General features: G+C 37.3%; 1 protein-coding gene and 1 long non-coding RNA gene across 2 annotated transcripts in view; one reads left to right on the forward strand and one right to left on the reverse strand.

Annotated features, from left to right (window-relative positions):
- UBASH3A (ubiquitin associated and SH3 domain containing A) overlaps positions 1-13,324 on the forward strand; it is a 39,860-nt gene extending 26,536 nt beyond the window's left edge. The window contains exons 9-14 of the mRNA XM_026673960.2: positions 2,687-2,809; positions 3,477-3,569; positions 4,230-4,374; positions 10,634-10,740; positions 11,471-11,577; positions 12,880-13,324. Of these exons, the coding sequence (XP_026529745.1) occupies positions 2,687-2,809; positions 3,477-3,569; positions 4,230-4,374; positions 10,634-10,740; positions 11,471-11,577; positions 12,880-13,017 (713 nt within the window). The 3' untranslated portion in view covers positions 13,018-13,324. The remainder of the gene's footprint in view (positions 1-2,686; positions 2,810-3,476; positions 3,570-4,229; positions 4,375-10,633; positions 10,741-11,470; positions 11,578-12,879) is intronic.
- On the reverse strand, positions 126-7,950 carry LOC148130484 (uncharacterized). Its single transcript, XR_015749942.1, has 2 exons — positions 7,682-7,950; positions 126-557 (listed from the first exon to the last, which is right to left on the reverse strand). It is a non-coding gene; the product is annotated as an uncharacterized LOC148130484 (long non-coding RNA).
- Positions 13,325-17,911: the final 4,587 nt, after the last annotated feature.

The following is a 17,911-nucleotide window of genomic DNA, read 5'->3' on the forward strand; positions in this document are numbered from 1 at the left end:
TTTATAAAACTTCCATTCACCAGGAGATTTTGATGATAGTTTACATTTGGAGAAAGGATTGGGATTATAAATGTCAAATGGTGCTCCATTCAAAATCCAAGAAAGAAATACTTAGACTCCATTAATTAGAGAAAAGATATATTTTACTGGAAGTCAAGTGGTAGCAACAAAAGAATTCTGAATCTGAGAAAATGAGCGCGTAAATCACATATACAAAGTGATGGCAACGTTCCCACCCCCAATAGTTCAATTGGCTCATCCAGTTAAAAGTTGCGTATAGCATCATGTGGGCATCTCCAGGTGGTGATGAGGCCTCTGTCCGTTGACCTTGACATATTTTGATAAAGAGTTGCGGCTGTGCATAGCATAGGATAGAAGCCTAAGCAAGAACCTTCCCCCCCCAACTTATACAGTTTTGTTTTGTAACACCTCCAGCTCGCTTCCCATAACATGTCCCCCCTCCTCCCCCCATTACTTATGACAGCCGAAAGATGCAAAGTAAAGGAAGAAAATCTTGAAGGCTGACATTCGGCCCTCCTGCAAAACAGGCGTTAGTCCTATAAAAGATAAAAATAGAAGATAACAGAAAATATACATGTAACAATATAATACTATATTTTAGGGTTTATCAGGATATTTAGTATGAAATGCCTTGATAAGCTTAGGAGCTCTAATATCCTTCTCATTCACCCATTCGGACTGAGGAGGAAAATGTTTCCAAACAACCAAATATTGGAGTAGACCCCTTTGTTTTCGAGAATCCACAATTTCTTTAACTTCAAAATGTTGTTCACCTTCAATTAGCAATGGCACAGGGGGATCAACTTGAGTCGGCCTCAAGTCGGAGGTATGTTCAGGTTTTAATAAACTAACATGGAAGACAGGGTGGATCCGTCGGAGGGTTTTACGTAATTTCAGTTGGACTGCCACAGGGTTCACAATTTGTTCAATTGGGAAAGGTCCAACATACTTAGGTCCAAGCTTTTTTAACCTTTGTGTGGTCTGCAAATATCTGGTGGATAAAAAGACCTTGTCACCAACTTGATATGGTTTTTGTGGAGTTCTCTTTTTATCAGCAATTTTTTTATGGGCTTGATGAGCATCATCTAATGCTTTATGGGTAACCGGCCAGGTAAGCTGGAGCAGTGTTATCCATTCATCTAATGACTGAATGTTAGGTTTCTCCTGTGGAAGCTCGGGTATAGGTACAAAGTCTTGTCCCGAAGCCACTTTAAATGGAGTAAACCATAGTACTACTATATACTGAATTGTTATATGCCACCTCAGCGAATGGCAGTAGGTCTGCCCAATCATCTTGCTGATAATTTATATAACATCTATAACATTCCAATACCGAGTTAGTTCTCTCACAAGCCCCATTGGTTTGTAGGTGGTGTGCGAAGCTTAAGCCCTGGGCCCAATAACTTCAGGAACTCCTTCCAAAAGTTTAAGGTAAACTGGACACCCCTGTCTGAGATTATGCGTTCAGGAACCCCATGTAACCTGTAGATATGTAAAATAAATTGACTTCCTTCTTTTTCTGGGCTCTGGTAACCACTGGAACCACCAACTGTTTGGTTGGGACAATAGGCCGTACCATTTCTTGGCAAGTACTATTATATTGAGGTAATCTAGATAAAGCATCCGCCATGAAGTTCTTCCCCCCTGGAATGTACTTCAATGAAAAATTAAAGCGTTTAAAGTACTGCGCCCAGCGAACTTGCTTGGGAGGCAGCTTCCGAGGCGTTTTCAAAGCCTCCAAATTTTTATGATCCGTCCACACCTCAAATGGGTGTTTTTCCCCTTCTAGGAAATGCCTCCAGATTAACAGAGCCCAGCGAACTGCAAAAGCTTCTTTTTCCCATATGGCCCATCTTCTTTCGGTTTTAGTTAGTTTACGGGAAGTATATGCACATGGTTGCAGAGTCCCCATCTCGTTTGCTTGTAGTAACACCACCCTGACTGCTACATCACTCGCATTGGCTTGGATTACAAAAGGAGCGTCCATGTCCGGGTGTTTGAGGACTGGTTCAGCAGCAAACAGTCATTTCAGCTTCTCAAAAGAAGCTTGGCACTCCATAGACCACTCCAGTGGTTTACTAGGCTTCAGTTTCACCTCCCCTTTGTTTTTTAGGAGATTTGTGATAGGCATTGCAATCTTCGCAAAAGCAGGGATAAATTGACAGTAAAAATTAGCAAATCCCAAGAAACTTTGAAGTTGTTTCCTGGTGCGGGGAGGGGCCCATTCCAAAACGGCACAAACTTTCCCCGGATCCATTTCTATGCCATCATGTGATATGCGATAGCCTAAATAGTCAATTTTTTCCTGGTGGAATTCACACTTGGACAACTTTGCATACAGTTCAGCAGCTCGAAGTTTTTCCAGAACTGACCGCACTAGTTTCGCATGTTCAAAACGAGTCTCCGTGTAGATAAGAATATCATCAAGATAAACCAAAACCCCTTTGTATAAATGTTCATGCAACATCTGGTTTATCATTTGCATTATTTCTGCAGGGCCCCCCTGTAGGCCAAATAGGAGAACGTTGAATTGGAAACATTTTCCTCCTTCAATAATTCTGAAGAAAAACTAAGCAATAATCTTACTAGGCAGAGCAGCATGTTAAGATCAGCTGGATAATTAACAAAATTAAATAAAAATAAGGTTAATGTCATCTTGTTTCAGGAAAATATTATCGACGAGACCTCAATTTCCCCTCCAGTTTACCAAATCAAGATGGTTATATTAAACGCTATAAATATGATCCTCCTTTGTCGTGCTGTGGCACATTTCAATCTAGACTGACTGGTAAGCTTTTTAGTGTATTAATCAGCAGCTGAGGAAGAAAAATGAGGAGTTTTAAAATCTCAGAAATTATTATTTGGCTTTTCTTGATATAACACCCATACAAATGTACATACAAATTTATTTTTTTAAATACGTAAGTCATAATTGTAAGCCTCTTTAAACTGGATGCACCTGACATTAAATCTTAGAGAAAAGTCTTGGTCATAAAAGTCAGTATATTTTGGGGAAATGTATTTTAATTCTATATTTAGTTACCTATGGAAGAATAATGCCTGAACAGCATTAGGACCATCCTTAGAAACAATGTAAAGGAATCATGATTTTCTATCACACTCATATTGCATAGACTATGAATTAATACTCATTTTTTACATTTTACATTTTTAATGATCTACTTATTAAAACCAAATTATCATGAAGATTCTAATAGCTTCTTTTCATTTTGAAAGGGGTTGTGGGTGGGTACTTGTATATAAGAGTGTTTGAATATAAGAAGAGGATGGAATCCACTAAGGGACCACATTAAAACTGTACAGAACTTGATTAAATGTTTGCAGTTTGATTGTTTGAAACAATTCCAACTGATATTCTTGAAAATGTATTAATTTGCACCCATCCCCTTTTTGTGTGAAAAAAGAAAAGAAAAATTAATATTTTCTACTACTAGGAGAAGCCTTGTTAGGAAAAGAAGTGATTGTTGGCTGTGTATACTCTTCTCCAGCATTACACTGTATTCAAACTGCTTTTCATATATTAGAAGGTAAGGCTTTTCAGTATAAGCAGTTGTTTTATTGAATAGTCCAGGTTTGCTGCTCTACCAATTTTCATTCCTGTTACTACAAGATAATTTCCTTTTTTCCTACCTAGCATAATTTATGTACCCTCATCCCAGCCATCTCCAAAGATACATTAATGTTGGTATTCAAAGGATTGGAATTCAAGGAAGTTATTCCTCTGGTTTGGACAAGAAATTCACATTACTCTTCCACTAATATGGCTGCCAATAAAAGCAGCTTATAAAAAAGCATTCTTGATACATCTGTTAAACATTTCTCCTCCTAATCATTGTAACTGAAGCTCTGCCTTTAAACTATGCTTTCCCCTTCCCCCTTCCCCTTTTTCCTTTTATAGGGGAAGGGGACAGAAGTATGTCCTTTTTAACTAATTATTTCTAATTCTCTCTGCCCTTCTGAGTAAATGGGAACTTTCAAAACCATCTTGCTTTATCTTCGGTTGCTTCAAATAAGATCCATTTTAGATCAAGTCTACACCTTTTAAGTATCATACTCATCTATGATTTTCTTTCCTTCTTAGATTTAATGTTTACTTTGTTTTTAATTTGAATTTATAAGCTAAATAAACTAGATATTTATTGAATGAAGGAATCAGATCATTTTATTTTTATGTTTTCCGATTACAGGGCTTCGGATAGAACAGAAAGCTAAAATTCGGATAGAACCTGGACTGTTTGAATGGACTAAGTGGGAGGCAAGCACAACTGTTCCATCTTTTATGTCAGAAGAAGAACTAAATGAGCTTGGTTACAGCATAGATACCACATACAAGTAGGTGTTGCTGTTCAGAATATGTTTCTCATATGCTGACTATGTCAGTGTAATGGGGAGTAACTAAAGGGAAATTACCCACCCAAAGTTTTGGAAGTCTTGTCAAATAAAACTAATCAGGGTGGGGTCACTTGTGGTGTGTTACAAATCCAGATAGCTAAAACTTACATTTAACTTTAAATACAATCTCTTGGCTTATCCTCACCACCCTCTAGCACAATAATGCCCTTCTGATCTTCTAATCAGCTGCTACTCGTGGTCAATAACTGGAAGACGCCTTAGTGGATTTTCCTGGATTTATGCCCTGACCAGTCAGAGTTACAACATTGATTAGAAGCTGAATCCAGTCTAGTTTTGCTTATTGCGTGTTTAAGTACAGAAGCTAATGACATAATTATCCCTAGTTTCTATGCAACTGAGGACTAGGGGTAAACTGTTAAACAAGAAGGCTTATATCTTATGTACATATTTCTCCAAAGCACTGCACTGGTAATAGCTAGAAACAGATGTCATGTGAAAAATGCATTCAATCTGAACTTTCAAAATCTTAGATTCTGGAGCTTATATACACTACTCCTATGCATGCAGTTTTTATTCTAATAGCCAATGCAATGCCTTCCTGATGAAGCAGCAATGCCAATGATTTCTGTGAGCAGGCAATTGCTTTATGCAAGGGAATGAATGGCATTATTCATAAATCAAAGTTCAATTTGAAAACAGCATGTGCCAATAATTCTCGTTGGGGCATACAAAGCTATTATGCTATTTTAGGTAGCCTCTGTGAGGATTTTTTAAAAAAACAATTAAGAAGCAACTTTGGGAATAAAACCAAGAGCCACACTGAACAACGCAACAAGATTTTTTAAGTTAAAAAGCACACAACTTAGATTCTATTTTTAAGGCACTTTTCAGACAAATAATAACTCATTATCATATATGTTGATATGGACTTAGTCCAGCCAGAAATTATTTGCTTTCTACAACTAGCCATACTGTTTCCTTATTTTCCACAGCAACTTAGTTCTGTGGTTCAGTACAGTTTTTGCAAACATTTGCAAACCCACAAAGAGAACAGGAAGTAATGTTAGCCGTTGACTGATTGCAGCAAAGTACACTTCAGAGTTTGAAATATCTCTTATATCGATGCTGAAATTATGAAAACTGCTTAGGTGACAGAAGTGACTTGAGGTTTTGTTGGTTTAAGCATGTATTGCAAAGGGAAAGACAACTTCTGCAGTGAATTATGTTCCTCTGAAAGGTTGTTAGCAGCAGCATTTTGCTTTTATTTAGTCAAAATGATACTGGTATTTTAAACAATGATGCCACCTGAAATATTTTCTGAAATAATATTTATTGTATCTTCTGAAACTATATAAGGAGTGTGAAATAGACAGGATATAGTTGAAAATGCTGTTACCTTCTCTTGACATTTGTCGTTAGCATTGAAAATTCAGTGCCAAATTTACATATGACATTAAAATTATGTTTGTACTTCCTTTGTAGTTTTTTTAATGTACCAATTGGATATTTCTTTCCAAAGCATATGCATATTTCAGTGAATAAATATTTCTCATGATTGCAACTAATAATGGAAGGTTTCACATTGTTTTTTTTAAATATCTACATATTAAATCACATAGCAATCACATATCCACCATACCCCAAACATATCTATAAATATATGATCTTTAAGTATTAAAATAATGTTGGGTAGAGCAAAACTGTGTGTTAGTTGTTTACATGCTGGTTGTGCTTTTGTGCAATAGCTAGTTGGCAAGGGAGATCAAGGGGAGGAATTGATTTTCTTGTTCTTCATCAGAGGAACATAGAGATGGAGGAAAGTGCTTTTGTGACCTTCCTGAAGACAAGAACTATACATGTTCTAAGGGTTGGCTGATTGTTGCTCTGGAGATAGGGTGAAGAAGCTAAAGGCAACAGTGTTCACCTCCTAGCTTATCAAGGAAGATGGAGAATTCTTGGATTAGACAGGAAGCACTTCTATATAGACAAGAACACCAAGACACCTACAGGAAGACAGAGGAAGTGAAAGAAATTGAGGAATACGGCAGAAACCTTCAAAGCTGTCACACAGCTGCTCTTACACTTTGGAGGTTCAGAATAATTTTAAGGACCTCCCTGCTGATGATGTTTATGGATGCATGGATGAAGAGCAGCTGCCGCAGACCTCAGGGAGTGAAAAATATAAGCTTCAAAAAGGGAAGGATTCCTGCCCTAAACCCAAAATAGGGAGTAATGGATGGCAATAATCAGAGACTCCCTGCTCAGAAGGGTTGAAGCCACAATATGTTGGCTAGATAATCCATCACAAGGAAATTGCTGCCTTCCTGGAGCAGACAATTTGGAGTGTACCAAAAAGATTTCCAAACCTCATCAAATATTCCTTTTTACTGATCCATGTGGAAACAAATACAAGGTATTTGAAGATATTACAAGGGATTATGAAGCTCTGGGCAGAAGAGTGAAAGGTGATACAATTGCTTTTTCCCCCCTCCTTTCTATCCAAAGACATGATCAAGCAGGAGATAAAATATTAGAACTGAACAAGTGGATTGTCAGAGGATGCAACTAGAATGGTTTGGTCCTTTGATCCTAGAACACATTTCTGACATGGCAGTTGCTGCAAGAGGTGAGATACAAAAGAGATGGACTACACCTCACATAAAGAGGAAAAACGTGTTTGGAAGGTGATTTGCAAAACAGTCCAGAGGATTTTAAACTGAATTCTTGGGGTTGTGATAAGAAAGTTCTGGAAAAAGTGTGACATCATATACTGGAACTGGGAGGCATATGCAAAGGGTGGCACCCAATAATGAGTATGTAAAGAATAATAAGAAGCAGGTCAAGTTATATCAGGAATAACTGGGAGTTTTAATGCAGCAAGGTACACATGATTTAGTAGATATTGTTGAAATGTTATAGGATCAAGCCCATGAATGAAAAGTAAGGAATGAAGTGTATAACTAGATTGGATAAAAGGAATTATATATGAAGGAAGTGCACATATTTTTTGAGATTCAGGGTTATGAGCACAAAAGGTCTAGATGGAGCATTTGAGTTGGAATATAAGGAAAGAAGAAATAAAGGCATATTTGTAGGGTACAAACAATCCAGCCAAAAGACCTAGAGAATATCCTTCCGAACCAGATTATAGAACTTTCAAGTAAGAAAAAAACATAGTAATAATGAGAGACTTCAACTACATTTAAATTAACATTACAAGCATCTCCAAGAAAATCAGGTAGGCCAAAACTGCAAGATCCCAGCAATTCTTCACTGTTCTTCTTACCTTATTTTCCAAAAGGCTAAAGGAGAGTCATCAGTAGCAGCTCTCACTGATCTGCTCCTAACCAATGGGGAAGAGCTATTTGAAGAGGTTATAGCAATGAGAACTTGGGGAGGAAATGACCACATCATTATGAAGTTCAATATATTGTAAAAAAGAAAAAGAAATTGGATCATAATTTTCCATGCATCTTAGATTTCAGGAGAGCCAATCCAATTTCAAAAGCTGGATTTTATGCCAGTGCAGCAGTCCAATCATCCAGTGGATGAGAATCCTTCATTCATAGACATACGGGAATTCATTTGTTGCTTCCTTTAAGGAAGCCCACTTGTATGAGATTTCCATATGTACTGTACATCAAGAAGGACACAAAATGTAAATGTGAAGCTCAGCATCAGTCACACACAACCCTTAAAAGACACAGATACAGCACCAGAGTCCTTCCAAATTGGCAATCTTTAACATGCTGTAATAAAAAGATAAGAGAGTATTAACTGTATTTAAAATAAATGTAGCTGAATGTTAATTAAATGCTATATAAATTAAATTACACCAAATCTATATTTTTTTCCTGACTCCTGGCACTTCTTTGTTCTTCTGGTTGAAGCAAGGTCCTAAGGTAAAAATTAAGTTTGGCCACTAGGATGACTTTACAAGCCATAATGAGAGCTCAGCAACAATATTCAAATGATCCAAATGTAATAGTTGCTACAAGCAAAAAACATGCGTTGTTTTATGGGTGGGGTGCAAAGATTTAAGTCTTGCTCCATAACCTAAAATGGATGAGTGATGATCCAAAATATTTCAAAACCACATTGTATAAGAGAATAGCATGGGGATTCAGAGGGAGAATTTATAAAAAGTTTTTTTTTTTAAAGGAATGGAAATAAAAATAAGAGAATACAAGCTACAGGTGTTTGCAGATGACTTAGTTTTTATATTAGAAGACTCATTAGAAACTGGACCAAGGTTAATTAAAAAGGTAGAAAAGTATGGGGAAGTTGCTGGACTGAAAATAAATAAAGACAAGTTAAAAATCTCACAGATACACAAAAAAGAGTGTTGATGGAAAGAATTGATATGCAGATAGTCAAAAAAAGTGAAGTATTTAGGATTATAGTAAACAACAAAATGTGCAACAATTAAAGAGAATAATTATATGAAACTGATACAACAAATTAAATTAAATATGGAGAAATGGAAAGATTGCAATTGTCATTAATAGGAAGAATAGCTACTATAAAAATGAATATTTTACTAAGGTTATTATATTTATTCCAAACAATTCCAATAAAAGGGGGGGGGGAATATTTTGAGGAATTAAGATAATATTAAGATATATTTGGCTAGGGAAAAAAGCAAGAATATGTTTGAAAATGTTGCAAGACTCTAAAAAAAGAGGGGCTTTGGGCTGCCAGATTGGGAATTGTATTACCAAGCCTCGATATTAACTTGGGTTAATGGATTAATTTGAGGCATAAAAGATTATTAACTTTAGAGGGGCACAATCTTTAACTAGGTTAGCATGCCTTCCTATGGTACAGGAAGAATAAGATACATAATTATTTTCAAAGACTTTATGTTAGAAATGCACTGCTATCAGTATGGCTTAAAATTAAAGAACAACACTGTTTGAAAACACTGGTCTGGCTTTCCACAATGAAAGCATTGATACATCCAAATGTTATTAATATGGAAAAAATTGTAAGATATAAAGATATTTTGAATGAAAAGGGGGAATTAAAAACCAAACAGGAAGTTAGTAGTCAAGGGATAGACATTGCATGGTGGCTACAAATGCAGATGCAATCTCAATATAAGAAAGATGCTAAAATGTATGGTTTTAATAAAGAATTAACAGAATTGGACCAGATATTAACTGGAACGGATGAAAAATTGATAAATATATTGTTATTTACTGGGTATTAAACTTGAAAGTGAGCAGATAAAGGATACAATGATTGGGCTAAAATTTTGGATGTGCAATAGAACTAGACAAATGGCAAAAACTGTGGTATAGAAATGTAAAACTGACTATGTCAACTGCATATAAAGAAAATTTGTATAAAATGTTTTATAGATGGCACTTTGCGCCAACAAGATTGGCATAAATGCATAAAGATAGATCCACTAAATGTTGGAAATGTAATCAAACACCTCGTTCATATTACCATATGTTGTGGACATATCCACAAGCTAAAAAATATTGGACGAAAATACATACCTGGTTGGAAAAAATGATAAAGCAGCATATAAACATGAAACCAGAAATATTCTTATTGGGCATTCTACCAGAAGAATATGATAAAGAGACGATATACTTGATTTTACATGTACTAACCACAGCTAGAATAGTATATGCTCAACAATGGAAGTTTGATGAGTTCCTGGCGAATGAGAATGTAATTAAGAAAATACTAGAATATGCAGAAATTGATAGACTAATGCTTACTATTAAGGATAAAGAAGAAACTAAATACTTTTTGACATGGGACTCATTTTATCGATGACTAGACAATAAAAACAGAAGTTAGAAAGAAAGGGACATAAAAAGGATAAATGTTAAAATGGAAATTTGTTAAAATGGACAAAGTATTATTGTTACCACAGTATTAATGTTATTGTGATAAATGCCATTGTAAACATATTGATTATGATCACCTAAAAACAATTGTACCCAGACAACACATTGTTTGATTGAAATTGAATTTTTATATATTATATTAATAAAATGAATAAAACTTTTTTAAAAATTATAAAAAATATTCTAAGTGTATAGTGAGGCAAACAACTGAAATGGCAAACAGTTGTGCTGCTAATTTTCAGAAGCAAATCCTATAGGATCTCAGTAGGACAATCAGTTTCTCTCTCTCTTTCTCTCTATCAGCAGCTTTTTAAAATTATCCATTCCTGCTATAAATCAAATTTTAACCAAGTGGATTGTTTTGTTAACAGATGTCACTTTCCTTCTTCTTCTTTGATGCCGTCTGAAAGCTATGAGGACTATATTAACAGATGCTCTTCAAGTATAAAACAGATCACTGATACTTGTTCATCAGAAGGTAAACCTTTATTATTCTTCAGTCAGTGATTAAAATGCAAACAAACCTTTGCTGTAGAAAATTCTTCTCTATTGGGGTAGGCAACTATCTCTGACTTCCTGTGCCTAAATTTTGGGCACCACTAAAATTTGTACATCAACGATAGCAGGGTGTTTCCTTCTAGTTTTTGTCAGGAAACAGAAGAAAATGAAAGAAATGCTGGACATATTTAGAACTATGAGGAAAGAAAACAAGAAAGAAACAAGAAAGAAAGGAGTTAAAATCCTCCAAGTTTTCACAAGCCCCATGAACCCATTGCCTGCGGAGAGGGTGCCTGGAGCATTTTTAAAGTCTAGAATAAGATAACATTCAAAGATAGCCCAGGCAGACTGGATTCACCCTGAATCACTAAAGTATAAGAAAGGGATGAGATGCAACACAATCAGATTTGCAAGATTCTGCTTTTACAGCCAATCTGAATAAAAGTAGTTTAGCCTTCCTCTAGTTGATTCCCTAGTCCAGTCTGCTGAGTGGGGCTGATACTGCACTATTTAAACCTCCAGCCTTTGAAAAATAAATATGACCCACAGTTGCTAAAAAGGTATAAATGGATTAGAATTTGGGATTTCAAAAATGCCTAGCCAGGACACCCAATATTTTTCTACACCACAGATCGGAGAAAACAGGTCTAGAAGAGTTCATATTCAATACCTTAATATGACACCTCAAGAAATCCCATTTCTGCCTGCAGGCACCATTCTGATTATTGGTCATTGCTCATCTCTGGATTCCCTCACTCGGCCGCTACTGGGTCTGCCTACCAGGGAAAGCAGTGAACTCGCTAACTTTGTTCAAAGGGTAAGACATTGTACACTGCCATTATAACTGTCATATTTAGTTTTGCCTTTTCTTAGTTCTTCATAATTTAACATTGTCAGTCAATCTTTTTATATCTATTATTCAAACTTCACCAACTAGGCACCATTTAAAGGTTTTGAATGATTAGAGTTTGCATTATTCCTAGTCTAGATACCTGTGGAGTCTTTAGGTTCATATTTATTTCTATCTCAACTTTATTATTTTTACAAATAACTCAAGGGGGGAATATATCCAACACACCTTCTTTCTTCTATTTTCTCCACCACAACATCCCTGTCAGATGGGTTGGGCTGAGAGAGAATGACTAGCCCAAGGTCACCCAGCTGGCTTTTATGGCTAAGGCAGGACTTGAATTCATGATCTCTTGCTTTCTAGCCTGGTGCCTTAACCAGGGCCAAGAGAACTTCAATTTTTATTTTTTCAAAATATGAACAACTGCTTTGCATTAGAGCAGGGTGTCAAACTCATGTTGTCACAGCAGACTTGTTCCCCCTTCGCTAAACCTAGTGTGGGCATGGCCAGCACATGATGCATCCAGCCCATGAGCCGGGAGTTTGACAGCCCTGCGCTAGATTGAGGTACCTAACCATCCTGCAAGAAATTTCAAAGATTTCAGGTAGAGCTTTTCTCATGATTCCTTATCTTACCTTTTAGGAAATATCAGGCATTACCCTTGGCAATTTCTGAAGTAAAGCAAAGTCCCTTTTTCTTAAAGGGATGGAAACAACATAAGCTGGATAGCAGTATCTTTAATACAGTACTACACATGAAAATAAACCAGGGAGACCAGTGTAAGATCTGACCTGCCTTATATTGCTGACATAGGTTCCTGATTCATGTTTTTCAAATGTATTTACTTGTTTTTATCCTTCGTTTTCTATAAATAACTCAAGATAGCAAATCATACCTAATATTTCTTCCTCTTCCTATTTTCCCCACAACAACAGTCCTGTAAGGTGAGTTGTGCTGAGAGAGAGTGATTAGATCAAAGCCACTCAAATGGTGCTTTTTCACATTGATGATCCATATGTAGACCTCAGAGGATTCTGGATTTCTTGTTTTCAATCTTCTTAACTATTGGGCAAGAAACAAGGTTATAGTTTCTCTCTTCCTTCTAGGGATCCTTAAAAAGTCTCAAGTGCCTAATCCTTAACTCAAATGGAAAGATAATGAAAACTACTTGATAGTATTATCATGTTGCCATATATAGAGCTTCTTTTTGCTCCTCTTCAAATTATTGTATCCCTTCTCATGCACATCTTGAATTTTCTATTTTATTAGGTACCATCTCTGGCCATGTGTTCCTGCAGAGAGACGAAAGAGGAGAAAAGATGGCAGATGGTTAATCCACCAGTTGAAATGTTAACTCATGGAGCCAATATTGCATTTAACTGGAAACACATCATTTTGGACAATTGAACAATAATTGAATTTATATCTGGAGACTCATAGCCAAAAAGACTGCTTTCTTGGGCTAACAGCCAAATCTGTTCTGAACTCAGGAACTGACTTTAATAGAAAGAAAGGCCTCACTAAGATTTTTGTTTGGAACATCAAGTTCTAATGTTGACAAGTTCCAGGTTGACAAGATTTTCCCCCTTCATTTTAAAATAATTCCTTGACAAGGACAAAGTCTACTTTTTAACTATATTTGAACTTTAAATTAAAGTTTAGAATGTACATTTTAACTATAATTAATCTAAAATAAAGATGTCTGGAATTAATGAAGAATGATGCTTATGTCATTTTTTTAATTGGCTATGCTTTAGTTTCCACTAGATCATTTTAGTAATGATAAGATGCTAGAATTGTTTTGTATTTTGCAGTACAATTGAACAATGAGTGTTCACTGTTTTGCTGTTCTAAAATTCATGGTGCTGATAAAAATTAAGCTGACATATAATATTTGCTGGAGATTTCCTGATATGATAGGAATTCATATGACACCTAAAATAATTTAATTTACATACCATTACATACCATAACTAAAAAAAAAAGAAAATCTCTATATACAGTCTTATAATCAAAAGTAGAATAGAATAGAATAGAATAGAATAGAATAGAATAGAATAGAATAGAATAGAATAGAATAGAATAGAATAGAATCAGAGCTGGAAGGGACCTTAGAGGACTTCTAGTCCAACCCCCTGCTGAGGCAGGAAACCCTATACAGGGGTAGGGTTGGCTCTTCTATCACTTATGGACTTCAACTCCCAGAATTCCTGAGTGAGCCATAAAAGGTTCTCCATCCCTGGCCTACTGGTTTTTCAGTTGTGGGGGAAATCAATTTTTGACTTGAATGGGACTGTTTAATCTACAAATGTAGGACATATTCTTTATATGTCCTACCTTTGTATATTAAACATATTCTTTATATGTCCTACACTTGTATATTAAACATATTCTTTATATGTCCTACACTTGTATATTAAACATATTCTTTATATGTCCTACATTTGTATATTAAACAGTCCCATTCAAGTCAAAAATTGATTTCCCCCACAACTGAAAAACCAGCAGGCCGGGGATGGGGAAACTTTTATGGCTCACTCAGGAATTCTGGGAGTTGAAGTCCATAAGTGATAGAAGAGCCAAGTTTCCCTACCCCTGCCCTATACCATTTCAGACAAATGGTTGTCCAATCTCTTCTTAAAAACTTCCAGTGTTGGAGCATTCACAACTTCTAAAGGCAAGTTTTCCATTGATTCTGTCAGGAAATTTCTTCTTAGTTCTAGGTTGCTTCCTTCCTTGATTAGTTTCCATCCATTGCTCAGTGCAGAAAAGGAATAATTGAAAATTCAGGCAGTACAGTATTTGTGAAAGTTAAGTCACAGGTATTATACAGTCCATCTGGATTGAAACCCTGAAGGGAGAGCCAAATGGAGTTGGACTTTCTGCAAAGCCTAAAAGAAGAGGGATAGCGCCCTCTGGTGGAATGATTGCTGTAGGTGACAACTGACAGAAAAATGAGTGGAAATGCACTGTACAGCAGAGGTCTCCAACCTTGGCAACTTTAAGACTTGTGGACTTCAACTTGTGGACTTCAGCATAGCTGGCTGGAGAATTCTGGGAGCTGAAGTCCACAAGTCTTAAAGTTGCCAAGGTTGGAGACCTCTGCTGTACAGGACATGCTTTTGATGAATGTACACAACTCTCTTGTCTATTATTTATACTGTTCAGACAAGGTTTTGTATCTTGACGCATTTGAAACTGTTTTCTGGGCATAACCTTGGCAGCAGCAGTATTCTCAAATCTCAATCTAAAATGTTACTCCTTCATTTTCTTAAAATACCAACGACGTACATAGTAAACAATTGTTCTCCTTTTGTACTGGAATAATTGTTCTTCTTTTGTGTGGATTTATCAATTAATTTTCTGAAATAATTTGTAAAAAGCAAATTGTAGCTAGTTGGATTTTGGCCACAACAGTTGCATTGTGGAAGAAAAAATAAGGAGTCAGATTGGCCCAAATCTCCGTTGCAAAGCGAGACAACTGTTCAGTGAGCTTCCACCCACCTTACGACCAGTCTTGCCACCGTTTAAGTGAGTAGATGCAGCTCTTAAGTGAGTCACACAGTCACTAAGTGAATCTGGCTTCCCCGAATCTTCGTTGCAAAGTGAGACAGCTGTTCAGTGAGTTTTCACCCACTTTACAACGGAGATTTGGGGAAGCCAGATTTACTTAGCGACTGTGTTACTCACTTAAGAGCTGCAACTACTCACTTAACAACAGTGGAAAGACCGGTCATAAAGTGGGTGAAAGCTCTTGCTTAACAACCAAAATTTTGGGCTCAAGTGTTGTCATAAATTAAGGAGTATCTCTGCCTTCCTCTGCATGGCAGCCTTGCCTAGTAAACTCTTTCTCTTTTCTGGAAATTTCTCCTCTATGTTAGAGATACCAAAATAACCCAGATGACATAAGGTCTCCTGCTGGAACAGCGGGTTGGACTATGACCTCTGAGGTCCCTTCCAGCCCTGGATTGCTGTGCTGTTTCAAAGTATCCTCTGAAGCTGCAAGGTGTTTGTGGTCCTTCCTTCCTCTCTTTTTCCCTCCCTCCCGCCATCCATTCATATCTCGTTCACTTTCCCTTCCCTTCCCTTCCCTCCCTCTTTCTCTTTTTCTTTCTCTTTCTTTCTTTCTTTCCTTCCTTCCTTCCTTCCTTTCTTTTCTTTCTCTCCCCTTCCCACCTTGGATGAAGCCAGTGTGTTTATCCCCCCCTTGCTCTTCCCTACCCTTACCTACTTACCCCCTCCCCTTCCTTCTCCTAAAAAGCTTTTGGCTTTCCTAAAGCCATTGGGCTGCAGCCCCTCCCCCAAGCACCACCACCACTGCACCGTGGCTTGTGGCTGCTGGCATTGGCAGCTAGCTGATTGATTGGTGGCTAACTGTCCTGGGTGATGAAAAACCCAGGACGTACCATGCTTCGGCAAATCGGCCATGCCGAAACATGTGGGACGGAGGGGCCTGGCCCAGGGCGAATGGGTGGGGGGGTGTCAGCCGAGGAGAAAAGTCAGAGGAGAATCACCTGAGGAGGAACACTGGTGGAGAAAGGGGTGCGGCCAAGGGTAGGAGACGAAAAGTCCTAGACTCAGAGGAGGAGAGTGACACCAATTTACTGTTACTCTTGAACCTTTGAGACAACTCTTTGAAGAAGGGACAAAACTAGGGGAACACACATATTATTTTCCTTAACTTGTCCTATGTTAAATTTGTAAGAGCAGTAGCAGTTGTCAGCCTTGATAATAAGGTAAATAGAGTATGGCCATCATAACAATGCAATTTATATACATTTCTTCTCCTTGGATGATTGGAGGAATATGTATAAAAGAAGGACTGTAAAGAAACACTTTAAGAAACAAGTCCTTCCAATCTGCAGCTTTCTAGGACTACCAACAAAAAGATTTTATGCATTTTTCTCCTTAACACAGAGGTGGAGAACAATGGTCCCTTTATGACTTATGGACTTCAAATCCAAGAATTCCCAAGCCAGCATGGCCATATTCCCCACCCCTCCCTTAACAGATTAAAAAAGAGGAGGAGGAGGAGGAGGAGGAGGAGGAAGAGGAAGGGTGAGATGGAGAACAAGAGAATTACAAATGAAATTAGGGAATATCACATGTATACACTCCCAAGATTCAGTTTTTAATAAATGTAATTGTTGAATAAAAGCCTTGTTTAAGAAATGCAGGTACCATACGTTTGAAATTTGTTTCCATTTTTATTTTCCCAATTTTTAATGTAATAGCAAAACAACACTCTTGTGTGACACCTAGTAGGTTTTATTACAAATAGCACCTGCTGATTTAAAGAAGAAAATTCATTTGCAATCACACAAAACTCAAGAGCTGTTTTTCATAGAGGTTTTTTTATGCTAGCCTACCAGGTGTATAATTGACCAAGAAACTTATATTTCCTACAAATGCACAGATAATTGTCCTATTTATTGCTAAATATTGAATGGGAATGCTGCCATTCGAGCCAACCACTGAAATGGACCATGGAGTGCCAGGTGGCATTTAGAAAGCTCAGACCAGTCTTCTCTGCTGAGCCAGCGCTAAAACACCCAGACTCAAACAAATCATTTGTCATGATAAATGTCATGTCAAAGCCCCTAAGTTACCTAAACACTTTCATGGTCAATATCCTGACAAACCAACATGACTGTAACCTTTCTTTGCTTTCCTTTCTCTTCCCCTTTTTCTCTTCCAGGTGCAGATCTCCTGCTTTTAAGGGGGGGGGGGCAGCATGTCAGGTTCCTGTTGGAACGCTGCCATTCTGAGGCGGAGAGGGGGCTTTGTGGGTTGAATGCTTTGCATGCTTTGCTTTTGTTGTAACTGCTTGGGAGTTTGAGGGAAGAGAACCAGCCATCTACACAGGCTGCCTCTCAGCTGATTCCAGTCTGGTATTCAAGGTGCTCCAATGAAGACATCTTCTCACCATCCCACCTCGGAATTTTCAAAACACCTGTGCAGCATTTTATTGGCTACCAAATGGACATGGGACATTAGAGTCGGGGTTGAAGGAAAGTTAGCCTAATGCTTCACGTGTGAATTTCATAGCTGCCTGACTTCTCTGCAATCACTGTCTCTCAGTAAAAGTTCCTTTTGAGATGCAAACTGCTTGAAGAGTTTTATTTTCTTGAGAAGATAGCTGAGGCAGGTCCTTACAGCATGCTTCTGATATTTGTTTCTGAAAATCAGTATTTAACCTACTTCTCCCAAGACATCAATATTGCTCTAAATATGAAATCCAATCATCTTTATAGAATTCAAACAATAGCTATATTGGGTACCATACTTGGTAGGAAAGACA

This window comes from Notechis scutatus, chromosome 5 (assembly GCF_049901735.1).
Source record: "Notechis scutatus isolate UNSWTSFEM ecotype Mainland chromosome 5, rNotScu1.2, whole genome shotgun sequence".
NCBI classification, from domain to species: Eukaryota; Metazoa; Chordata; class Lepidosauria; order Squamata; family Elapidae; genus Notechis; species Notechis scutatus.